The sequence below is a fragment of the Synchiropus splendidus genome, chromosome 1 (genome assembly GCF_027744825.2).
Source record: "Synchiropus splendidus isolate RoL2022-P1 chromosome 1, RoL_Sspl_1.0, whole genome shotgun sequence".
NCBI lineage: Eukaryota > Metazoa > Chordata > Actinopteri > Syngnathiformes > Callionymidae > Synchiropus > Synchiropus splendidus.
The window spans coordinates 5,261,130-5,282,101 of record NC_071334.1 but is presented as its reverse complement, the minus strand read 5'-3'; the positions used below and the strand labels follow the sequence as shown (position 1 = coordinate 5,282,101).

General features: G+C 40.8%; 1 protein-coding gene across 3 annotated transcripts; it reads right to left on the bottom strand.

Annotated features, from left to right (window-relative positions):
- Positions 1–2,633: 2,633 nt before the first annotated feature.
- Positions 2,634–19,053, bottom strand: vps35 (VPS35 retromer complex component). Of its 3 annotated transcripts, none has more exons than XM_053850830.1 (17): positions 18,452–18,625; positions 16,910–17,008; positions 15,333–15,429; positions 13,417–13,540; positions 12,604–12,786; positions 11,668–11,887; positions 11,202–11,285; positions 10,964–11,073; positions 10,436–10,532; positions 9,701–9,849; positions 9,423–9,630; positions 9,183–9,338; positions 8,984–9,106; positions 8,727–8,906; positions 7,452–7,691; positions 7,239–7,382; positions 2,634–3,748 (listed from the first exon to the last, which is right to left on the bottom strand). In XM_053850830.1, the coding sequence occupies exons 1-17, from the start codon at positions 18,584–18,586 to the stop codon at positions 3,569–3,571; spliced, it is 2,529 nt and encodes an 842-aa protein (XP_053706805.1). In that variant the 5' UTR covers positions 18,587–18,625; the 3' UTR covers positions 2,634–3,568. The 3 variants fall into 3 exon arrangements, with proteins under 3 accessions (XP_053706805.1, XP_053706823.1, XP_053706814.1); XM_053850839.1 differs by lacking the exon at positions 18,452–18,625 and adding an exon at positions 18,981–19,053 and having other exon boundaries at positions 2,644–3,748; XM_053850848.1 differs by lacking the exons at positions 15,333–15,429; positions 16,910–17,008; positions 18,452–18,625 and adding an exon at positions 14,585–15,304 and having other exon boundaries at positions 2,640–3,748; positions 13,417–13,553.
- Between the last annotated feature and the right edge of the window lie 1,919 nt (positions 19,054–20,972).

The window sequence follows — 20,972 nt, the reverse complement described above, 5'->3', positions numbered from 1 at the left end:
ATATATATATATATATATATATATATATATATATATATATATATATATATATATATATATATATATATATATATACTTTTATTTCCAGTTTCAATGAAAATATAAAATAAAATATAAAGTAAATATATAATAAATTAAAAACATATAAAGAAATATAATAAATATAAAGTAAATAAACATCGAACTGGTTAAATATTTTCTCACAATTATTACTATATATATTATATTATAATAATTATATTATATATTATATAATTATTTCTCTCTCTCTAGCTCTCTCTCTCTGTCTGTATATATATATATATATATATATATATATATATATATATATATATATATATATATATATATATATATATATATATATGTTTTTATTTCCAGTTTCAATGAAAATATAAAATAAAATATAAAGGAAATATATAATAAATTAAAAACATATAAAGGAAATATAATAAATATAAAGTACATAAACATCAAACTGGTTAAATATTTTCTCACAATTATTACCATATATATGATATAATAATAATTATATTATATATTATATAATTATTACTCTCTCTCTCTCTAGCTCTCTCTCTCTCTGTCTATATATATATTAGTAAACAATAATCGAACTGGTTAAATATTTGCTTTATATCTGCTTTATTTGATGAAGATAAGGATTATATATATATATATATATATATATATATATATATATATATATATATATATATATATATATATATATATATATATATATATATATATAATTTATTTTTTTATTTTTTATTTCCAGTTTCAGTGACAATATAAATGTCCATGTATTTCAGGAGACGGAACACATTTAACAAAATGGCTCCCACCTGTTGCATAGCTTATAGAACCATTTGTTTGACAAATTATTTGCATGTTTTGTGGCACTGCTATTATTTGTCTGACTTAAGTAGTACTTCAAAGACAGGAATTTCAGATGTATATTCAGAAGCCAGTGCGCCAGGATTTGGAATGATAATTTGCCAGGATTATACAACAATAAGAACCACATCTGACAATAACACTGGACCGTTTGTTCAGTCAGTTCTTTGCTAAATGGAAGTGATCTGCTGAGTGTGGAGTGAAGGCCCACGGTGGAGACACCTGGTGTCGTGCATGGCTCCAGGAGACAGCAGGCCTGTTATTAGCGCCTCAGCTTGTTGAATTTATGTCTCACGGTGAGATTCAGAGGCAATAAATGATCTTCCTGTTTTTATATTGTGCACGACTATGTTGTCACAATCTGCCTTGGCCCATGAAAAAGCAGGCAGATCATCTGCTCCAAGCCCTTGCTGATCTGGTCAATAAGCTACCAGTAATTCTTTTTTTAGTTTATTCACAGTTTTCTTCCCAGTACTGATATAATACTGGGTCAACCCGAGTGACTGACGCAGGACAGGTTAGCCAGTTGGGTTCGGTGCGAGTCCAAAAATCCTTTGGTTCCTAGTTACTCACAATATTTTCCTGGGAGATTCCTGTGTTTTTCTACCTCAGAAATCACACGTAAAACAGCACCTTATTGGATGATTTCTAAGCTTAAATACTGCAGTGAATTTTACCCCCAAAACTGACGGCAACTGCAACATTGAAACTATGAGTGGTGTGTTGTTAGTTTCCACAGAAGAACTGCTGAACAAAGTCGTGCGTCGGATGACTCACAGGCAAACACAAGCTTGGGTTCAGCTACCATCCGACACTGTTCTGCAGCAAAGAGGCATCACACGAACACCATTCGTGGTGGAATGAAAGACTATTGACTTCACGTAGCTGAAGAGGTTCTCGAGGACGGCGAGGGGGAAAAAAAGTGATCCATCCCAGACATGACTAAGACAGTCCAGACCCTTGTGCGCCAAGCAGTAACCACTGCACCCCATCCATTATTGCAAAATGTAAAGAATTCGCTCAGACGTGCCGCCACCACAGCAACATTTGTGTAAGCCTTCCTCCAAACTTGGCTGTACGATGGCGTGTTTCTTGTTCACCAGTTTTTGAGTCATGAGGTTGAAGAGGAACCTCAAATTTTCTGTTGAATATTTGAGCGCTCTTTTAGAGAGGGATCAGTATACAGTATAATGGATGTGGAGGAGCTAAAGTACCAGTACACGGACGAGAGAAAGTTGGCAGTTTGAAAGGTTTGGCTCAGAGTGTGCCGAGTCACCATGACCTCAAATTGAATAGATAGTGAGCTACATTAAAAGGGTTTCAGGACTTGAGATTTTCACTTTGATCCCAGATACGATCGACTGAAAGCCATTTTTTTATATTAAAAATACATTTAAAAACATATTAAACCAAAATCTCACACATTCCCTTGTTACTGTCAGCAGTGATGGGCTGGTGAGGCTTCATGAAACAGTGTCCTCATTTTCAGAAGTCAGTAGGTAGCACACTTGGTTTAAAAATGATGTGAGGTTCCATTGAAACAGGGCTTGAAATTCAAATATTTTAGCGCAGAGAGCACCATCGACACCGTTTCATGAAGCCTCACCAGCTGTTGCGAGCACGTTGAAAAAGAAAGCTTCACAACGTCACTGGCTCTCGGCCTGATCACATTTTGGAGGGGCTCCCTGAAATGGCAACACCACAGCATACGTCGCTTGAACAGCTTGTTCAAACTGAATCATCCCACTTCAGAACAGAGGACTCATCTGAGGGATGGTGACGGAAAGAAAAAACGCAACAAATTACTGGATAGAAACAGTCACTCTGGATATTAGTGATAATACTTTATTATATCGATATACTGTCGATGTAAAATTAACAAAAGGCAAATGGTTATGAATTTTCCGTTTTATTCCAGCAGTGACAATGATACCTGTTATATAACAATCCAATTTCTTTTCATTCTCAGTGAAGTGGATCTGCGCAGGGATTCAAAGCAGCGAGCTGCTTCTGACACATCGACAAGACAAAAGGAAGAAGCCAAAAAAGAAGCCAGTCATTTTCTCACACACACACTGACGGACGCATCACCACCTGATCTGTACGGCAACAGTAGCAACAGCCCCGTCAGCCCTCGCTCCATTGGTCCACAAAGGAAATCAAGAACCTCTCTAGCCACGCCTCCTCCAGACAATGTGAAAAGCTGAAGAAATAAAGAGCAAAACTCTGGAACTGACTGAACTCGGCAGCTACTGAGCGATGGATGGAGACTCATGCACATGGCTGCACAATAGAGGTCCACACAAACCCGTCCACGGCCAAGTGTGAGACCAGAGTGTGTTTGAAGTGACCACAAAGACATGACAGCAGGAGCATCAAGAGCGTTAGTCTACCATGGACGAGGAAGAGATGCAGGTTAGAAGAGAAGATGGTGGATGAGGACTGGTGTCACAAGTGCACGCGGGTTCTGCTCACACATGCAACACCCGGACCTGCTCATGAAGATCAGCGGGGGGAGGAAACTAATGATCATAATCATAATAATATCAACGTAGAATGAGCGAGTCTCTGAGGGATCATGACGACTCCTGACCAAAAGATGGGACCGTGTGGGCGTCGTCATACTAGAACATCTATGGATGGACCCGACATCTTGCACCCCCTGCTTTTAAAGGACCAGACCCTCGTAGACAGGACCCTCGGACTCGGGGGACTCTCTCTGCAGGCGGAGGTGCTCCAGTGTGTTGTGGAAGTGTTTGTTGATCTGCTCCGTCTCTTCGCTGGCCTCCAGGTTGGGAAGGTCCTCCCGGATCTTCTGGATCAGCTGGTTTAATACCTGGACAGTGACCTGGGAAACAAGATTTGAAATCTTAGGAGGTGCAGCCCATCACGTCTGCTCAGACGCTGACGTACGGCGAGCCACGCATTCGAGCCACAACACGAACATCCATTACCACCACAAGCTCAGTTTATCGCTGAAAAGCAGTCGATGAGGCGTCATGAAACAATGTCATCGTTTCCAGAGGCCACTAGATGGCGCTCTTGGCTTAGAAATGATGTGAGGTTTTCTTCGAACGAGTTGTTTAAGCCCAAACATTTCACAGCAGACAGCACCATCTGGTGTCCTCTGAGAACCAGGTCACTGTTTCATGAAACCTCATCAACCCTTCAATGCTGTGTCATGAAACTTCATCTACTCATCACTGGGTGGCGCTCTTGGTTTAGAAATGAGGTGAGGTTTCATTGAATGAGTTGTTTAAGGCCAAACATTTTACAGCAGACAGCGCCATCTGGTGGCCTCTGAAATTCAGGACACTGTTTCATGAAACCTCATTGACCCATCGGGACGAGAAGAGTTCAGCAAACATGACAGATTTCTGTTGAGCTGCACTCCAGTCTTTAGTTTATATCCTCAAGTTCAACCCACCCAAAAGTTTAAATGCATCAGGAAAGTGCTTCAATAAGAATACAGTTTTCCGTGAAACGCACTTCATCGGAGATCTCTGTAAATGACCCATATTTTGTTGGGTAGAATTGGAACATGGTTATCAGTTAGGTGTGATACAGTTTGCACAGTTTATCAGGGACTTTATTTCGAAGGGCGATGCGGCACTCAGGGTCTGTTATGCATGAAGAGCTTTTCTGTTCATTCCACAGAACGATGAGGAGCCATTTACGGAGTGTGCAGCTCATGGCAACATCTCGTGCCCAGCTGAGCAACGGAGTGTGTTTAACCCGAGCTCTAAAATGTGCTTCTAGCAACGCTAGAATTCCTACTGTTCGCCAGGAAAACCCCATTAATGATCGAGGGCGTTGGTTCATGTGACAGGAATTAATGTTCAAACCCGCATCAGTCACCAATGGAGCCTGCAGTTCTGCTTGGATGCCACAGTCTTTGAGGAATTATACACAAGTGAAGACACACTGTGGCGCAGGAGAATTCTGACCACAAATTACTGGAGGTTGACAAAGTGGCATCTTGTTTTTCAATTCACATCTCAATAAATAAATGAGCTTTCCATCCTTGCTGCCCCTAAACAATTCCAATAACTGAAATAATAATTCTGCAATAATAAATATAATAATACAAACGATCAAAACGGTGACAGACTCACCCATGACCTTTGACATAAACACAGACTCATGTTCAGAAAGTGCAGACTCTTTGGGGTCAGTAGATAATAACAGACTTTAATATTGCAGTTCTATACAGCTTTTTCACACAGAGCCCAAAGGAACTAGCTTCCCGTTGGCGACTGAAGGCTGCAACGTCCCGCATTAAAGGTGTGAAATGTGGTTAAGTTCCGCTCTACAATCATGACACAGTCTGTCATACCTTTTGTGGCATAAGATTTGAGTTGTTGCCTGCTCAGGAACCACGTTTTAGAGGCCAGACAAAGCTAAACCATGTTCCATCTCAACCTGTAAACACTGTAAACAATGCTGGAAGAGTGCGGCCACTCAACTATCAGCTGCTTGCTTAACAGCATTGGAGAGATGGACTTGCTGCAGGTTAAAACAAAGAGGATCAAAGAGGAGGAGAGAAAGAGGAGCTGTGCTCGCTGGAGCTCATGCAGCTATGTGGCACATAAATAGCTCTTGCTAGCTGGAGCACACAGAACCATCACACTGCAACTGTACTAAAGTAAACAGATCAATTACCTGTGTAAAGAGCAAACAATGTTTGGACCAAAAGGTTTTTTTTTAACATCTCCTTTGGTTTTCACATAATATGACAACAGAAATCCATACTTTGATGCTTGAAAGAACTTTCACAGTCCCCACAACAAAAAAATTGAAAATAAATCAATGTTATACTTAAAAAATAAATCAATAAAGCAGTCATCCCAGTACATATCTATGTTGGTATTCAACATATCCATATTAACACTTTCCAGATAGTCATAGAATATTTTCCAAATTTTCCAAAATAAGTCAAGTTTACCTTTAATACAAAAGCTGATTTTCTCCAAGGCCATTGGGAGATCACACAAGGAATCATACTCTTCCATGACTGAGCACTACATGGTTTAGCGTCCAATAAACGTATGTTCAGTCGCGATCTTCTTTGATGTCACAAAGCCAGAAGGGTACAAAGTGGAATCTTCTTTCCAATAATTCGACTGCTCCTTTCCTAAACCTTCTCCCAAAAAAACAACAAAAATCCGGGGACACTCCCACAAACAATGAAGTAGTGACCCCTTTTGTTCATTACATTTACTACAAGCGTCAGGGATGTTAGGATTAAAATAACTCAACTTCAGACATGACTGAACCATTATAATTTATTAATAAAGTCATTTTGAGTTTGAGTGATTGGACTAGAATACATGCCTCCCTCCATTCATCCTACGACACATCCTCATGTGAATCCATTCACCATGCTCTCACAATATCAGCCCATGAGTCCAGGCTCCTTTCAACAAATCATTTGGACAGAAGAGATGTTTGTCCATTCATACGTTAATTATTTACAATGAAAATCTCCAATAAGGACACGATTTAATGTAAACTTTGAATATGAAGGAATTAAAAAATGTTTTGTTTGGATATTGTACTTTAGTTGTAACACTTCAAATGACATCAGTATATTACAGATCAGAAAAAGCCCAAAGTCTAAAACCTGGCTCTGAAAACCACTGATACCATAGATTGGTGAGAATTGAGGCGATGTTGAAGCCTCACTCAGAAACGCAGGTGAACAATACCAAACATATTTGTCTGATTCAGTACCTTCTTCCTGTCTGCCTAGTAAACACATACATTTATTGGGATTTTAAGGAGCTGAGACTCCACAGTAGCGCATGCTGAGGGAGTGTTTGGTTCAAGGTAGAACACTGCCGCTCTGAGTTGGGCAGCCCAAGGTCTGGGACCTGACGCCCACCTCTGACATTGACAGTCCAGTTCCTTGTTCCACATAAAGTTCATAAATGTTTCCCTCAGTAAGTGTATGAAGGGTTGGGAAAGAGATCATGGAATTGATAGAAAAAGGTACAAAATCTTTGGAATGTTGGACTCAACACGACCAATCGTAGATATGAGTTCTGGGGTTAGAATTTGCTGGAATGACATCTTCTATTCTCAGAGGACTATTTAAACCCGGATTAACAGTCAGCAAATGGGATTGAGACTGCTGGGTTTGGTCTCTCTTGTTCTGCTTTTGGACCATAACGTTGATTCCAAAAAACAAAAATAGAGTTTGAACACCACTTTCATATTTGTCAGTTCTCAGTTTAATATGGCTGTTTATCTCATCGAACTACTTCCACTTCTCCCTCCAAAGCTCATGTGAATAAAACAGACGAAGATGAATTCAAGTGAGAGAGTCCTCCACCTACCGCGTCGTTTTCCCTTTCATAGAAGCAGACGTATCTGTTGAGAATTTCGATGAAGAGCTGCACCTGCAGCGACTGGTCCATGCACTGGTTGGCAATCTTGAGAGCTTTCTTAAGGCATTCCATCACCCTTTTCCCATCACGGATCTGAGGCGGAGAAGACTCAGTGAAGACTCAGCAGTACTCAGGATCCAAACCAAGCTGCGGTCCGCTTACCTCTTCTCCGTTCTTGTCTGTGCTTCTGCCCGACCAGAAGAGGTGGGCGCAGATGCTGACAGCTCTGCACTGGTCTGGCTTCTTCAACAGCTTGGAGGCGGCCAGTGCGCACTGAGTCCTCAGAGGCTCGTGGTTCTCTTCACTGAAGCATCGCATTCTCTCAAAGGTTCCGATGATGAGGGTGATGGCTGCAAGCTGAGCTTTGGAGTCGCTGATCTCATCCTCATATAGAGAGAACGCCTGGCGGAGAGCAAAGAGGAGACAGAATACAGCATGTTATGTTAAGGAGAAACAATACGACGTGCTTTCAAGACGGAAACGTTTGATATTCAGGATAAATGCACACATGCGGCAGGTTTGATCATAAACATACATGACCATCATCAAATTCTGCCTTTTTTTGTTTGAGTTTTTACATTTGTCGTTATTTATTTCAGTTTAACTGCAACTTTCCATGGATATCTGGGCTTACATGGATTCATCCCAGATAGACTTCATCTCCAGTTATCATTGTATACACCATGTTTTATTTTCACAAAAACAATTTGCTGTGAGGAGTCACACCAACATCTAATGTCACTTTCCCTTTCTGCATAACCGGACCATGTTCCAATGTTAAGACCTCTCTATGATGCAACACTGAGGCTTCTTTTTCGCCTCCATTTTCACAGGAAACATGGCTCCTGTCAGTGTAAAATCTGCAAACAATGTATCAGCCCGGGGCTCCCAAATGAGAGGAAGAATTGACCCAATTTTTTGAAAGGATCTATTTTCAAACGTTGTGTGGTCCATGACGGTCCCACTGGAATTCATGATCTGTTTATTAATGAACTCTTTATTACTGATAAGCTTTTGTTTCCAGGCATCCTGCTGAAGCACCAGGGGCGAGCTGTCACAAACAGGAATTAAGTACTTGAGTGCACTTCAGAGTTTGGACACAAAACACAAACTACATGATAAGAGCTTCAGGATATAATGACCACATTCTTGCTCGAGCAACTACACGACACTGTATCATTCACTTTTATTTGAGAAGAATTTGATCTAGAGTTTCGGCATCGTGACTAGTTCAACACAGCTCAACCATTGTGTTAATGAAACGTGACTTCACCTGAGGAAAGTTCTTTCCAGGCATATTTGATTTTTAATTCTGAGCCAGATTCCAGACTTTTTGACTAGAGTGTGATTCATTGTTTCAGGTTCAGATCAGCAGTGGTACTTGTATCAAGCTTCTTCTGAGCAGTTAAACAAGCGTCAGTGAGAAACAAACTGTACCTGTGACATGAACTCATAAGCCACAGTTTCGTGGTTCTCAAAGCCAATCTCTCCTGCAGCTAGCGCCCCCTGCAGGAACAGCCGCAGAGGCAGCTCAGCGAGCTCAGCTTTGATGAGTGCACTGATGGTCTGATGGGCAAAGGAGAAGATCTTCTGACACTTCTTTTCCCACTTGTCGTCCTGATGGAGACAAAAGAAAGAAGTCAGTACCAGAAAAAAAGGAGAAACAAAGAAAAGAAGGAGAAGGATTTGCACACCAGGGAGGAGTTCTCTTTGTATCTGAAGGCCAACTGGTAGGCTGCGAACACCAGAGGAGGCAGGGTGTAGCGAATCCTTTGGTTACCGCCGGCACCAAAGTGTTTGCGAGCTGTGTTCAGGATCTAAGAACAACGCATCAAATAGTAAGAACATCATGAAGGCAACATTTATCCTCAACCCCAACATAGCACCACCTACAAGGTACTGCTGGTCAGGATCATCCGAGTGGAGCAGGTGGATGAAACGTCCGACGAGGCTTTGCTCCTCTGCAAAGTCCTCTGGGTCAGGGTCATCAGCCGGCTGATCTGGCTGGTCTTGGATCAGTGTGGCCACCAAGTTCAAGATGGCGTCAACCTAGTTTCACGCAAAAGGAGAGAGCAGTTGGTGAAATTGTCTCCAGATTTATTTTTGGCTTCACATGATGTAGAGCATCCAGACCTGCTCCTGAGCCACGATGGTGGTGTTGTAGTCCAGCGTGTTGCTCAACACGTAGCAGCTCATGTTCTTGCGAGACTCGTAGTCGAAATATTCAAAAAGAGGAGGGAAATGTTTGAGCTGCAGCACTGTCAGGATGTTGTTATAGGTGTCCACTGGAATCTTCAGCAGTCTGGTCAGCTCTTTGGACACGGCGCTGCTGGTCGCTATGCTGAAGGAAGGCGGAGGGGTGTGTGAAGGGAGCATACACTCAATGTACAAAATGAAATGTAGTCACTTACTGTTCCAGGTTGAGCTTGTTAAATATCTCCACAGTGCTTTCCAAGACTTTATCGACGTAGTCCACGCGGTCGGGGTAACATTTCATGGCCAAATTGATGAGAGAGACTTGAAGAGACACCACGTCTTCGGAGGGCATGTCCTGACGAGACTGCAAGGGAAGGACGAGCATTTTCACCAAAATCTTTCCAAGCCATTGAAACAAAAGCTTTTATTTAGTTTTATATCAGCCTCATCCATGGAGCCCTGCTACTGAAATGTTTTATGACTTGTGATTTCACATGGTCCGTTCCATGAATCCTGCCAGCGAAAATTCACTGCCAAATCTAAATATGTTTACGTCTAATACCATGCAAATGACACGCAAGTATTAAGAAGTAATGGAGAACATTTGCACTTTTTTTAAAGCCATATAGCGTAGAAAAACTTTGTTCTGGTCAAAAAAATCATCATTATAAATCATGACTGGATTGAAAGTTTTTACTCTTTGTTGTTAAGTCTTCAGGATATTCAACATTAAGCATGCTGTTTCCAGTGCCCCCAGAGAAATGGTCAGGAAAGAACTATAGTGTTTTTGATCCAGACACATTGGTTTTCCCTTGTATATGATTTTCATTTTTATTTTAACTACATGTCTTGTCAGCATTTGACATATTTTCATTGTCAAATAGTGAAAAAAAAAATGACTGCGAATATAGCCAAAAGCGACAGAGGGGCTCAGTGAAGTCAGAATGTACCTGAATGACAGTGGCCACTTGCTGTGAAAAAATGTCAAACAGTTTAATCTCCGCTGGAATACCAGGGCCGTCCTCTCGGTGAGCAAACAGAGCCAACCTGGAAAGAACCACAAGGATAACAGTGGGATGGAATATGGCTCAGGAGGGAATCAGTACTCAAAAACAACTTCTCTGCAGTAAATACTTTTGTGGTGGAAAGGTATCAGTAATTCAGATGCTGATCAGGTCAACAGATTGAAACGCACACCTCACATGTTGAATGCGCAACTGCCCTACTGCGTACAAGCCCAGCGCATCACAAATCGTGTCAGCACGGTACAGCTCATCCAGCAAGCACTAGCTGGTGCGCGGTCACGCTTTGGGGCTAAAGCAAGCGACGCATGGACACGACACGACGCAATGCATCACCCGCCAACCTCTTAACTTCAGCTGTGACTATGACAATAGCTACATCAGTGTAATATTCCAGTCTACTGTTTCAGTAATCCAACTATTAATGCCTTATTGATATATTGAATCCTAGCTTGCCTGTCAATGAGGGCAATGATGATGTTCTTGACGTTGACATGTTGATGTAACTCGGCACAGGACCGCAGGAAAGGGTTCAGGGTCTGAAGGTGGAATTCATCAGGGAAAACCTGTAAGAAAAAAGTTTAAACTTGAGCGTTGCCACGGAAGGTGATATATTTTCCCAAGAGTGGCCAAGAACCTGGAGAAAGGTTGACTATAGCACAGCAGACACATGTATTTTGGAGGTGAAACATACCTGAATTATGCATTCCATGAGGTATTCCTGTGCCAGTGAGTCTCTACAATTCACAACCTGCTCCAGCACTCCTGGGAGAACGATCTGCAGATACACGTGAGAAAATTCAATTCACTCTTAGTCAGCACTGGAGTCATGCCATGCCATTTTATGTTCCCAATCCCTGTCAATAACTCCACCAAGGGTTTTTTTTCCAATGGCGTTGGTTTGTCTGTTTGTGATCGGCAATGAAAGGCATTCACAGATCACATGCTTTTACACGGATATCAGCCAATCATGATCGGTGGCCGATCGATTGCCGCATCTCTAATTGAATTTATAATACATATTAAAATGACGGACGTAAACAGAGTCATATTTAAAAAAAAAAAGCAGCAAAAAGCAGCACTATTTAGAGAATATAACTCAACCTGGCAGTGAAGACTTTGGTTCAAATGTCAAACTAGAGCAAAGCCGTTTGCAGTACCTGCTTGTACTTCTCCACGTTGACCCCCTCCAGCTGACTGAGGCGAACCAAGTTGGTTCCAACCAGAATCCTCAACTCCTGTCTCTCCTTCTCTCTTTTCTCGCGATCTCGACTGTGGCCCTGATGCTGCATTCGCACCCACAGTTTGTTCATTTCCGCAAAGTTCAGGAGGACAAAGTCGATGGAGTCGTTGATGTCACCAGTCATCTCTTCTGTTCCCCTGAGGAGCAATAGAGGAGTAAAATTGTCATTAGATTGTGTGTTTAAAGGGCTAGTTTCACAGAGTCAGACCTAAGATTACGGTTGTTTATCATGACTACCTAAAGTTGCCATGTCACATTATTATTGAGAAGCAAGTGTGACTCAAAAGTTCATTTATAAAAGACATTTATTGCAGCATCAAACTGCATGGTATCCAGTGTGCTTCATCTCTGCGGTGGCTTGCTAACTTTGAGATTTGACTCCTGAAAATCCAAGCTGAAGGGCATCTTATGCTGTTCAACTTTTGCTTTTGCCATATACTCTGGAGTCAAGCAAGTTAAACAATTTGCAAGGGGGATGTTTTATATACCTCAAGCCCTGTTTGGGGCTTGAGGTATATAATTTCTAATAAATCTTCACGTCCAATAATGTTAAAAAGTACCTTATTTTCATGCCATTTTTGTTCCATTACTCAAAGTAGTGATTCAGAGTAAGTGCAAAAGCAGATTTGTTTTGGGCTAAAGTACAGATCAGAACATACAGTTCCTCTCAGCAAAGATACACATAAATATTTAACCCCCATTCATTTCTTATGAGGACCCTCCGCTTAAAAAGCAAGGAACAACTGCAATGTTGCAAGAAGAGACGTCACCAGTTGTCCTGTTATAATCCCAGCAGATGGACACACAAAATACGACATGACTTCATGGTAGCTAGCATGTGTGTACGCTTAACTCAGACTGCTCTCCGTCATCTGGCAAGATGTTGCGAGTGCACTGCAGCAGGTAGTTTCGGAGAAAGAGACCCCTGAGAGGGTGCTGGACACCCCGACACATCTCCACCAGGTCCTTGAGAATGTCCTTGCGTGACTGAGGGAAGGAGCGAACATACACCACCCCCACTGTGATCAGCAGGTAGCTGCAATGGGAGAGAGGGACAAAGCAGGTAAAACTAATTGAAGGTGATGTTCTGCATACAGATTATCCTTTTCTGTATATATTTGCTCGACTTAGGACGTTTTGCTATCCCTCATTCACCAGTGCTGTATTTGCAAAGGACACGTATTTACATCCCCACATGTAAAGATCCATAATAAATAACTATAAATCCACAGACACTGACAGCGATTTTAAGTTTTATTCAAAATAAATTTCTCATATCTGCAAACTAAAGGCAATCCATTGGCAACATGTATAGTTTTTGCTTTTGAAATGAAACATTTCATAGACGGGCAAACAGGCTTGTCGAATTTGACTGAACTTTGTGTCAAAGTCATTGGACAACTGACTTGCCATATTTATTCATCTACTTAAGAAACTTAAGAAACAACAGGCATTTACGCCTCTCGAATGACAAGTCGGTGTATGGGACATTAATTTTGTTTAACTAGAATGATGATCCTACCTGACCTATTTTAAGATACTGTAAGGACACCACTATATGTTAGCACGATATGCTGTTAAACTCTCCTCTGGTTTCTCTTTTCGGAATATAACGCCGTCAACCACATCCGCTAGTGCAAAATAAAAAGGGGCTCGTGACACTCACAGTCGTGGAATGATGTTCCCAGCATACTGCACCAGCTCGTAGAGATCTGCCACCTTCCGCCCCTTTGCAAATTCATCAGTGAGATAAACCTCAAGGTAGTGGAGCTCATCAGAGATGGCCATGTCTGGGGAAACACTCTTAAGGAAGATCCAAGTTTTAACCACAAAGCTCTCACATGATACATTTAACTGAGAAACACATTCAAAGTAACTTGCCTATGACAGATGGGCAACAGATTGATATTAAAACCATCATCGAAATGAAGTAAAACTGTCATTATTTTTAAACGTGTCAATGTACTTGTTGCAGTGACAATAATCAAGATTCTCCTATTCATGATGTTATTACTGGCTCTCATCATTTATTTGCACTGCACCCATGTTTCATGTTAATTGTAAATGACTGTATTTTGGATGAAACTGCAGTTATTGCTATCTTCTTCACAGCCTGCCTGGAATTGTTAAATTTGCAGTTAAAACATCAAGTAGTAAACATGTAGCTAGTCCGTGACAGACAGCTTTTTGTTATCATAACTGTCATCATCATCTCAAGATACTTCTCCAACCATGTCGTGAAGCCCCCTGTTCATGGAATCTTTCAAGTCCTCTTCGCTGCAGAACCTCGGGATCGAACCCACCACACCAGGATTACTACACTGCATATGGTGCTCAACCCATTGATCTAAACATCTAAGTGACTACACGCCACTATAAACATTTAAAAATAAACTAATTGAGAAATTCGGAAAAAAAACAGAGAGAAAACGTTTAAGTTTATGTCTCATTCAGTAACTTAAGTGAAGTTTGAAATCACATCTTTAAATGACCTTATTGTAGTTCTGTGCAGACTGGCTCTGGAAGTTCGTTCATGGCCGTGCTGAAGCGACTGTGGCAGAGGGTTTTAACCTCGGGGTGGGATTGGACCTGGGAGGCGGGGTTGGACATGGTGACAGAGTTGGTGGTTCTACACCGAGGACAATCTCAAATCTTTCTAAGACTTTCTACGGGGCCCTCTACACACGACCACGTGGTGTGTTTTCTGATGTCCATTGAACCTAACCATTGAACCTGTAATACATTCTATTTGGCACACACTTGAGGTCCATAACCGATATGTTACATATCTTACATCTGCCCCCTATTCCCCTAAAAGAGTGGTTGTGTGTCACCTTTTGAACTTTGTGCATGTGCACGCATCATGTCCTTGCTGTTGTGCGGTGTCAGTCATCAGTGACACATTAATCTGCAAGTGGTGATGGTTCTTCATGTGTCAGCAGATGGTAACTTCCTCCTGTCTCTGTCGCCACAACAGAAGTAGTTTATCTCTCCTTTGTGTGTTGCCATCAGCATTTAGGATTCCAACTGACTCACAATGAGAACAGTCATACATGACAATGCACCTGTCTGAGAGTCGCAGGCTGCTGCGGTGAGAGCTCCAGGTACCAACATTTCAAGAGACGCAATGGCAAGCTTTACTCATGATCAATTCAATGCATCTTTTTACAGCCGTGGTGAGACTGGATGAGAATCGGACGCACTATTAAAGACAGTGGTATCCTATCACAAATAAATTGACAAATTCTAAAGGGTTTCAAAGTTTTCCTCACCCAAAATGTCAAATGAAGCAGCGAAGCCACTATCACCAAGTAGTCTATTGTCACGTGTTATAGCAGAGCAAATTGTTGTTGTTGTTTTATACATTTGTAAGTTGTTTTATGCACTCGACAGAATCTTAGTCTGGCACCACATTATGAAACAAAATGAGAGCAGTCTGTCCCTGCATAGTCATGCACAGGGAACCAGAGCCTTCAATTAACCTACATACCTCTTTTGACATGAAGAGAAAACTCACCCAGGCACACAGAATCCTTCCCTTCCTTTAAATCTGTCTTTCAGCACAACAACGATCAAGGATACAGAGCTCATAGTAGCTTTTCGGGGACAGCATCGATGTCCTCAGCTCGCCCAGCATGTTGGAGGCATGTTTGAGAGCATCCATCAACTTGTTTTTGTCCTGCAGAGAATCCATGACACAAAATGTACACACATTTTTGTCACTAAAAATAAACAGATTTGAAATACATACGTAAGCAGAGAACAGTTTTGCTATAATTCCACCATTTTTAAAGGGCAGTGCGTAGGGCTGTTGCCTCATGTGATGTGTGATGATCATGCTTTTCCAAGTTTAAAAAGTAATTCTGTAGCAAGATGATACACCTCCTTTACACAATGTGTGAAAGCGTGACATTTTTCTATGTAACCTGTGCTGCACTGTCAACAGGGCCTGTAACAGACTTCATGGAGCCACTTTTGAACCGTGGCTGACTCCTGTCTTGAAGAATGTTTTGGGGAATTTGGGAGAATAAAACATTAAACAAACAAAAACAGGCTGTGCAGCAAACAGCAGACAGTTGGACAGAACTGACCAAGTTCACTGCAGGTTCGCTGCAATTTAATTTTTGTTAAGATACTTTGAATTCTTCTGCAATTGATATTTGTGATTAGCTGAAACTCGTGCAGACTCTAGGGCGCAGCGTATCGCCCCTTTTTGGTCATTACATCAGTCAGACAGCTTAGTTCACCAGTTGTGATGCAACATCATTCTTTAAGCACAATCCACAGTGAGGGGAGAAACCATTCACAACAGCTGTGCTTCCATCATATGAATGTGCGACTGAACCAACTGATTTGTTGATCAACACACAGAAGGGTTTAGTACACACCGAAGAAATCATTTGTTTCAGCAGTAATAAACATGCTAAGCTCTACTCTGTGCAACAATTATTGAAGGGTATTGATGCGTGTCTTCATCTGAAACAAAGGCCGAATCACAGTCTCACTCACTACTTAGATCATTATTGAGAGATTGGTGGATTTAAAACATTATACTGAACCAAACTGTCAGATTCTCACAGCAGCATCTGAATAGCAGAGTGGGCTGGGGTTAGTGCTGAGCAGCATGACTAGCTGCAGATATTTGAACTTCATCCAGTTGGGTTGTCAGACAGAAAGTCTTGTGGAGTGATCACGCGGCTGTTGGTACACCTCACCGTTTAGAGATTTCAGAGCGGAATAAACATTTCACTTGACAGTTATGAGAGCAGGAGTTTTATTATAATAGTAAATAATAAATAATAAATAAATAGTAGTTGGAAAAGTAAAAGGACAGGGGCTCTAAGTATTTAAGAACAAAATTGCTTCAGTTCTATTCGATATTTTGAATAGATTTGAGATATATCAGATTGAAATATTTCAGATTAGAACAGGAAACATGTCAGCCTGAGGGCAACCAAAAACGAGTCAGGTGCCATGAGCATGCAAGAAAAATGCAGCCTTGTCTCCATATATATGAGAATAAAAAAGGTACTGAGCTGCTGTATGTGTTTGTTAATCCTATACCAAACAGTGGTATGCAGTCAAACAATGGTAGCATGGTCAGCAGAGAGAATCTTGAAATTATCAGATAACACCTGATCAGTCAGTGAACTACCTACCAGACATCGCTTCATCTGGAAGGACTGGACTTTGACAGCCTGCACTGCCTCGTCCAGAAGCTTCTCCTGTTCATCCTGAGGAGACTGCTGCGTGGTCGGCTGCAACACAGAGACATTCTTTGTCTTTCAAACGTTCACTTTCATCAAAACAGCAGGTGCAGCCGTTGAATTAAAATAATGCATCTCAAAATTGTAAACCATACTAGAGTGCTTGATAAAAATGGATACAGGCAAGCGTCACACTTGCACGCTTTAATGTATTGTTCTTAAATGTCAAAAGTAGGTGAAACTCACTGGCTGAAATTAGGCTGCTTATTTTATATGGTACCTTGAATGAGGTGCGTCTAAACCAATGCTTTTTTGCCAATACATGCTGCCTCCCTGCTTTTTTTCCCAGTTAAAATTCAGGTTATGTGCCGATATCAGACATCCAAGTCGAGGCCGCTATGTGAAACACCAACCCAGCGCACTGTGACTCACCTGTTCACTTTAACCTGCAGCGGAAGCATCAGTGTTATGTTTAGATCTGCACGACTGCACCGAAGATTGTGTTGAACCACCATTCACAAACGTTATTTTTAACAAAACAGTTGCAGGTCACATTGTGCAAAACTTGAAGTGATCCCAACTAGTGAGACGAGTGAGGAATTGTTCAAAATGAGCGGCTCACTCGCTCACAGGGAACCTTTGATAATGACACTGGTTGACTGCAGGTCTCCCGCTGCACTGGCGCCTCAGCTAAACACCGTGCTGAATATAGTTAGATATTCGACTGACATCCGCTCTGTGTCCTCTTCCGCGTCAGTTAGGGACCATCAACAAATTCTAAGGTCCAGGTCCAGGTCCAGGTAGGTCCAGAAATGTCTAATGGCATTTCAGTTCACTTCAACAAGGAATACTGATGACATACAAGCAATTTGACAACAAAACCACTGTAGTTCTCTTCATCACCAGAAAACAAAATCACTATTTTCTGAAGATTTTTCATTTTATCCACTTCCTTCTCAAGGAGAGAAGGATCTTTATTTCAATCCACTTCACATCTGTCAACAAACACTTGCTGTCACAACATGTAGTACACCGCTGACCATCTCTTTATTACTTTCCTCAGGATCACCAGCCTGTCAATAAATGTGACTCATCTTCACTTAGAGATGAGTCAATTCTGGCAGTTTGCACACTGAGGCCAAGAGGTGGTTGTGTTTTGCATTTTTCCAGGCGTAAGTGAGAGAATATACAGTGGAGCAGGCAACGTCACAAGACTCCAAAAACAGCACTGGATCTGCTGATGGATCCATTATTCGTCAGCAGACAAGCTTTCAAAGATGAATGGCGTAATGTTAATCTTTTCTTCCAATAAATGACATTGGATTTCAATGTAATTGCTGTGTTTGCTTTTTTTATAGTGCTGTGTGTCGATGGATATTGGGAGTATTGGGAGAGACTCCAGCCAACATGGACATTATCATCAAGTAAACAGATGGAGGTCAAGGGACAGGCAAGGATTTATGCTCATCAAAAAGTAAAAGGCAAAACATTTACTTTGTGGACACTTAACTTTCTGATCCTGCCCGTTACATTATCCTGGGGGCTGCAGAGTAACAACATGCACATCTTTATACGAAAGAAACACATACAAACTGGTCGTTTCATTCTTATTTCACATTCTAATGCCATCTATAGAAGCAGCCGAGTCTTGACAACAGACACAACATGAGAAGAACATGCTAACAACAGCTAGCTACTGAGTACTGCTGTCATCTAGCATGACAGGTCATACACATCAGAACACGGGCACATTCGACACTAAAGGGATGACGTTGATCTACAGAAAAGTCCTCCTGACCAGCAAACATTGCGGTTTGAGCAGAATATAAAGGCAGGGCATCAGTCGACTGACTGTTAGCTTAGCTGCTGGGTATAAGACGGAAGCGTTAGGCCAGAGTTTCGCTCACACACACGCTCGCGTGGATTGTAGCTTATGGGCATGGAGCCGAAGTTAGTTGACGATGCAAGTTAACTAACTACAAAAACACAGAGTGGCGTAATGAAGCTGTAAAGAGAAACTTACCATCGTTGTTAGACGTGTGTCAAATCAGTCGAAGAGGTCCGCCTGTCATGTGACTCACTGTGCTGCCTTCACGGACTGCGTTCGCATTCACGCGCCAATGCGCACGCGCGACTGAATTGGGGAAAATAAAACAGTTTAAAAAACAAAATATATGAGCAGTATCATACGTTCACAGCACATTTATCTGCACGTGCTCTATTGAATGTTTGATAGTATTTGGGATATGCTGGAAAAAGTCTGAACAGACGAAGAGGAGACCTGTTGCAAAATATAGAATTGTTATCATAATGATCATTTCACTGAAATAATCAAGTGTAGTGTGTCTACAGTGAGAAAGACACAGCGCTGACCTGTCTGATGGTGCGGGTCAACTGCTCACTGCTGCTCTGGACAGCATACGGAGGTAGAAGTGGAGAAGTGCAGGTCGGGGTACGATTCTCACAAGAATTCAAGTGTCCAGTCAGATGCAAAAAGTTACAACTTATAATAAACAGTTGGATGAAATTGATCAGGGTTTTTTTTCCCTCAAGAATGAAGTAAAAAAAATTACAAAATCTTACTTACAGTCAATTCAACATTCAATTTATGTGCATATATGTGTATAATTTATTGTGATATGTTGTGTACAGAGCATGTTACAAACACAATTTCTCTTGGGATTAATAAAGTTTTTTTTATTCTGATTCTGATTCTGTATTTCAAACAAGTGGATGTAAAATAATGATAAATAACATAGACCCCAAACAATAAACAACCACATTCCACTAAATGTGAAGCTTTTAAGATAAAACTCAAACCATTGTCCCTCCATGATCATTTGAATTCCCATTTATTTTTAACAATAGCTTAGTACTGGGAATGTCAAGTTGGATGAGCAACTTTTGAACAAGCAAAATTAACATATGTTGTTGTTGATTGACAGCTGTGATAATAATCACCAGTGGCATATAATCAAACCATTTGAATGATCGGTTACGTGACAGCCAGCTGTCTGATGCCCCCCTGCACTGCAACTATTTTAATGGTCCATCTAAGATTAGAACTGTACAACCAAAATAGTGTAGCATATTTCGGTGTGAGTCATCCATCTGTGTTGCTGCAGCATTGAAAATATGTATTTTTTCCACTGAAGACAGACATCACTTAAAAAAAAAAAAAAAAAAAATATATATATATATATATATATATGAATAAATCACTCACCTCAATAGTACTGTATTCTATTCTATTCTATTTAATTCTAAGAGATTAGATTACACACCACAGCGGGGAAATTGAATAAAATACATTACATAAATACATAAATAATAATGCCGCATATATTCCCGTTGAAGGATATTTGTGAAACATTTTGTCAATATGCTGTCAACAACATATCAATATTTTGTCTTGTATTACTTAAATATGAAATATGAACCAAGTACAAGAACTAGCTTTTCTTGGGGCCATATATTATTGGAGCGCAAAAGGATTTCGAGATTTTCAAAAGAAATACTTCTGATTTTGGACACAATATGCGAGTACAATCTCATTTTAAACACACAATGATGCGTTTGACCTATTGACAATATTGAACTGGTGATAATCCCCCACTAAGAAATAAAAGTCATTATATTTATTTCCATTTAAGCATATTTCCATATTTATTTATGTTTATTTTCCATTTTTTTTCTACATTGTGTAGTGCCCGTTTTATTACCATTTATATTGCCACATTTACTTATACACTCTTTTAGATCTGATGAAAATTTGCAGGAAAAATAATTCAAACAATAAAATAAATAATTTGATTTTTTTTTGAAAATGGCTTTAAACCCCAAAGGTGTGATCATGCTTCAATCCTCTGATCATCTTTTGACGTAGAATGCAATTTACTTACTCACGGGTAGATTTCCACGGCTTTATTTTATATTTGTGTTTACCATATAAAAAAAGCAACTGAGAAGGCATCAACATGGAAGGCACCACTTACTGTGTGGCAACTTTTTAATA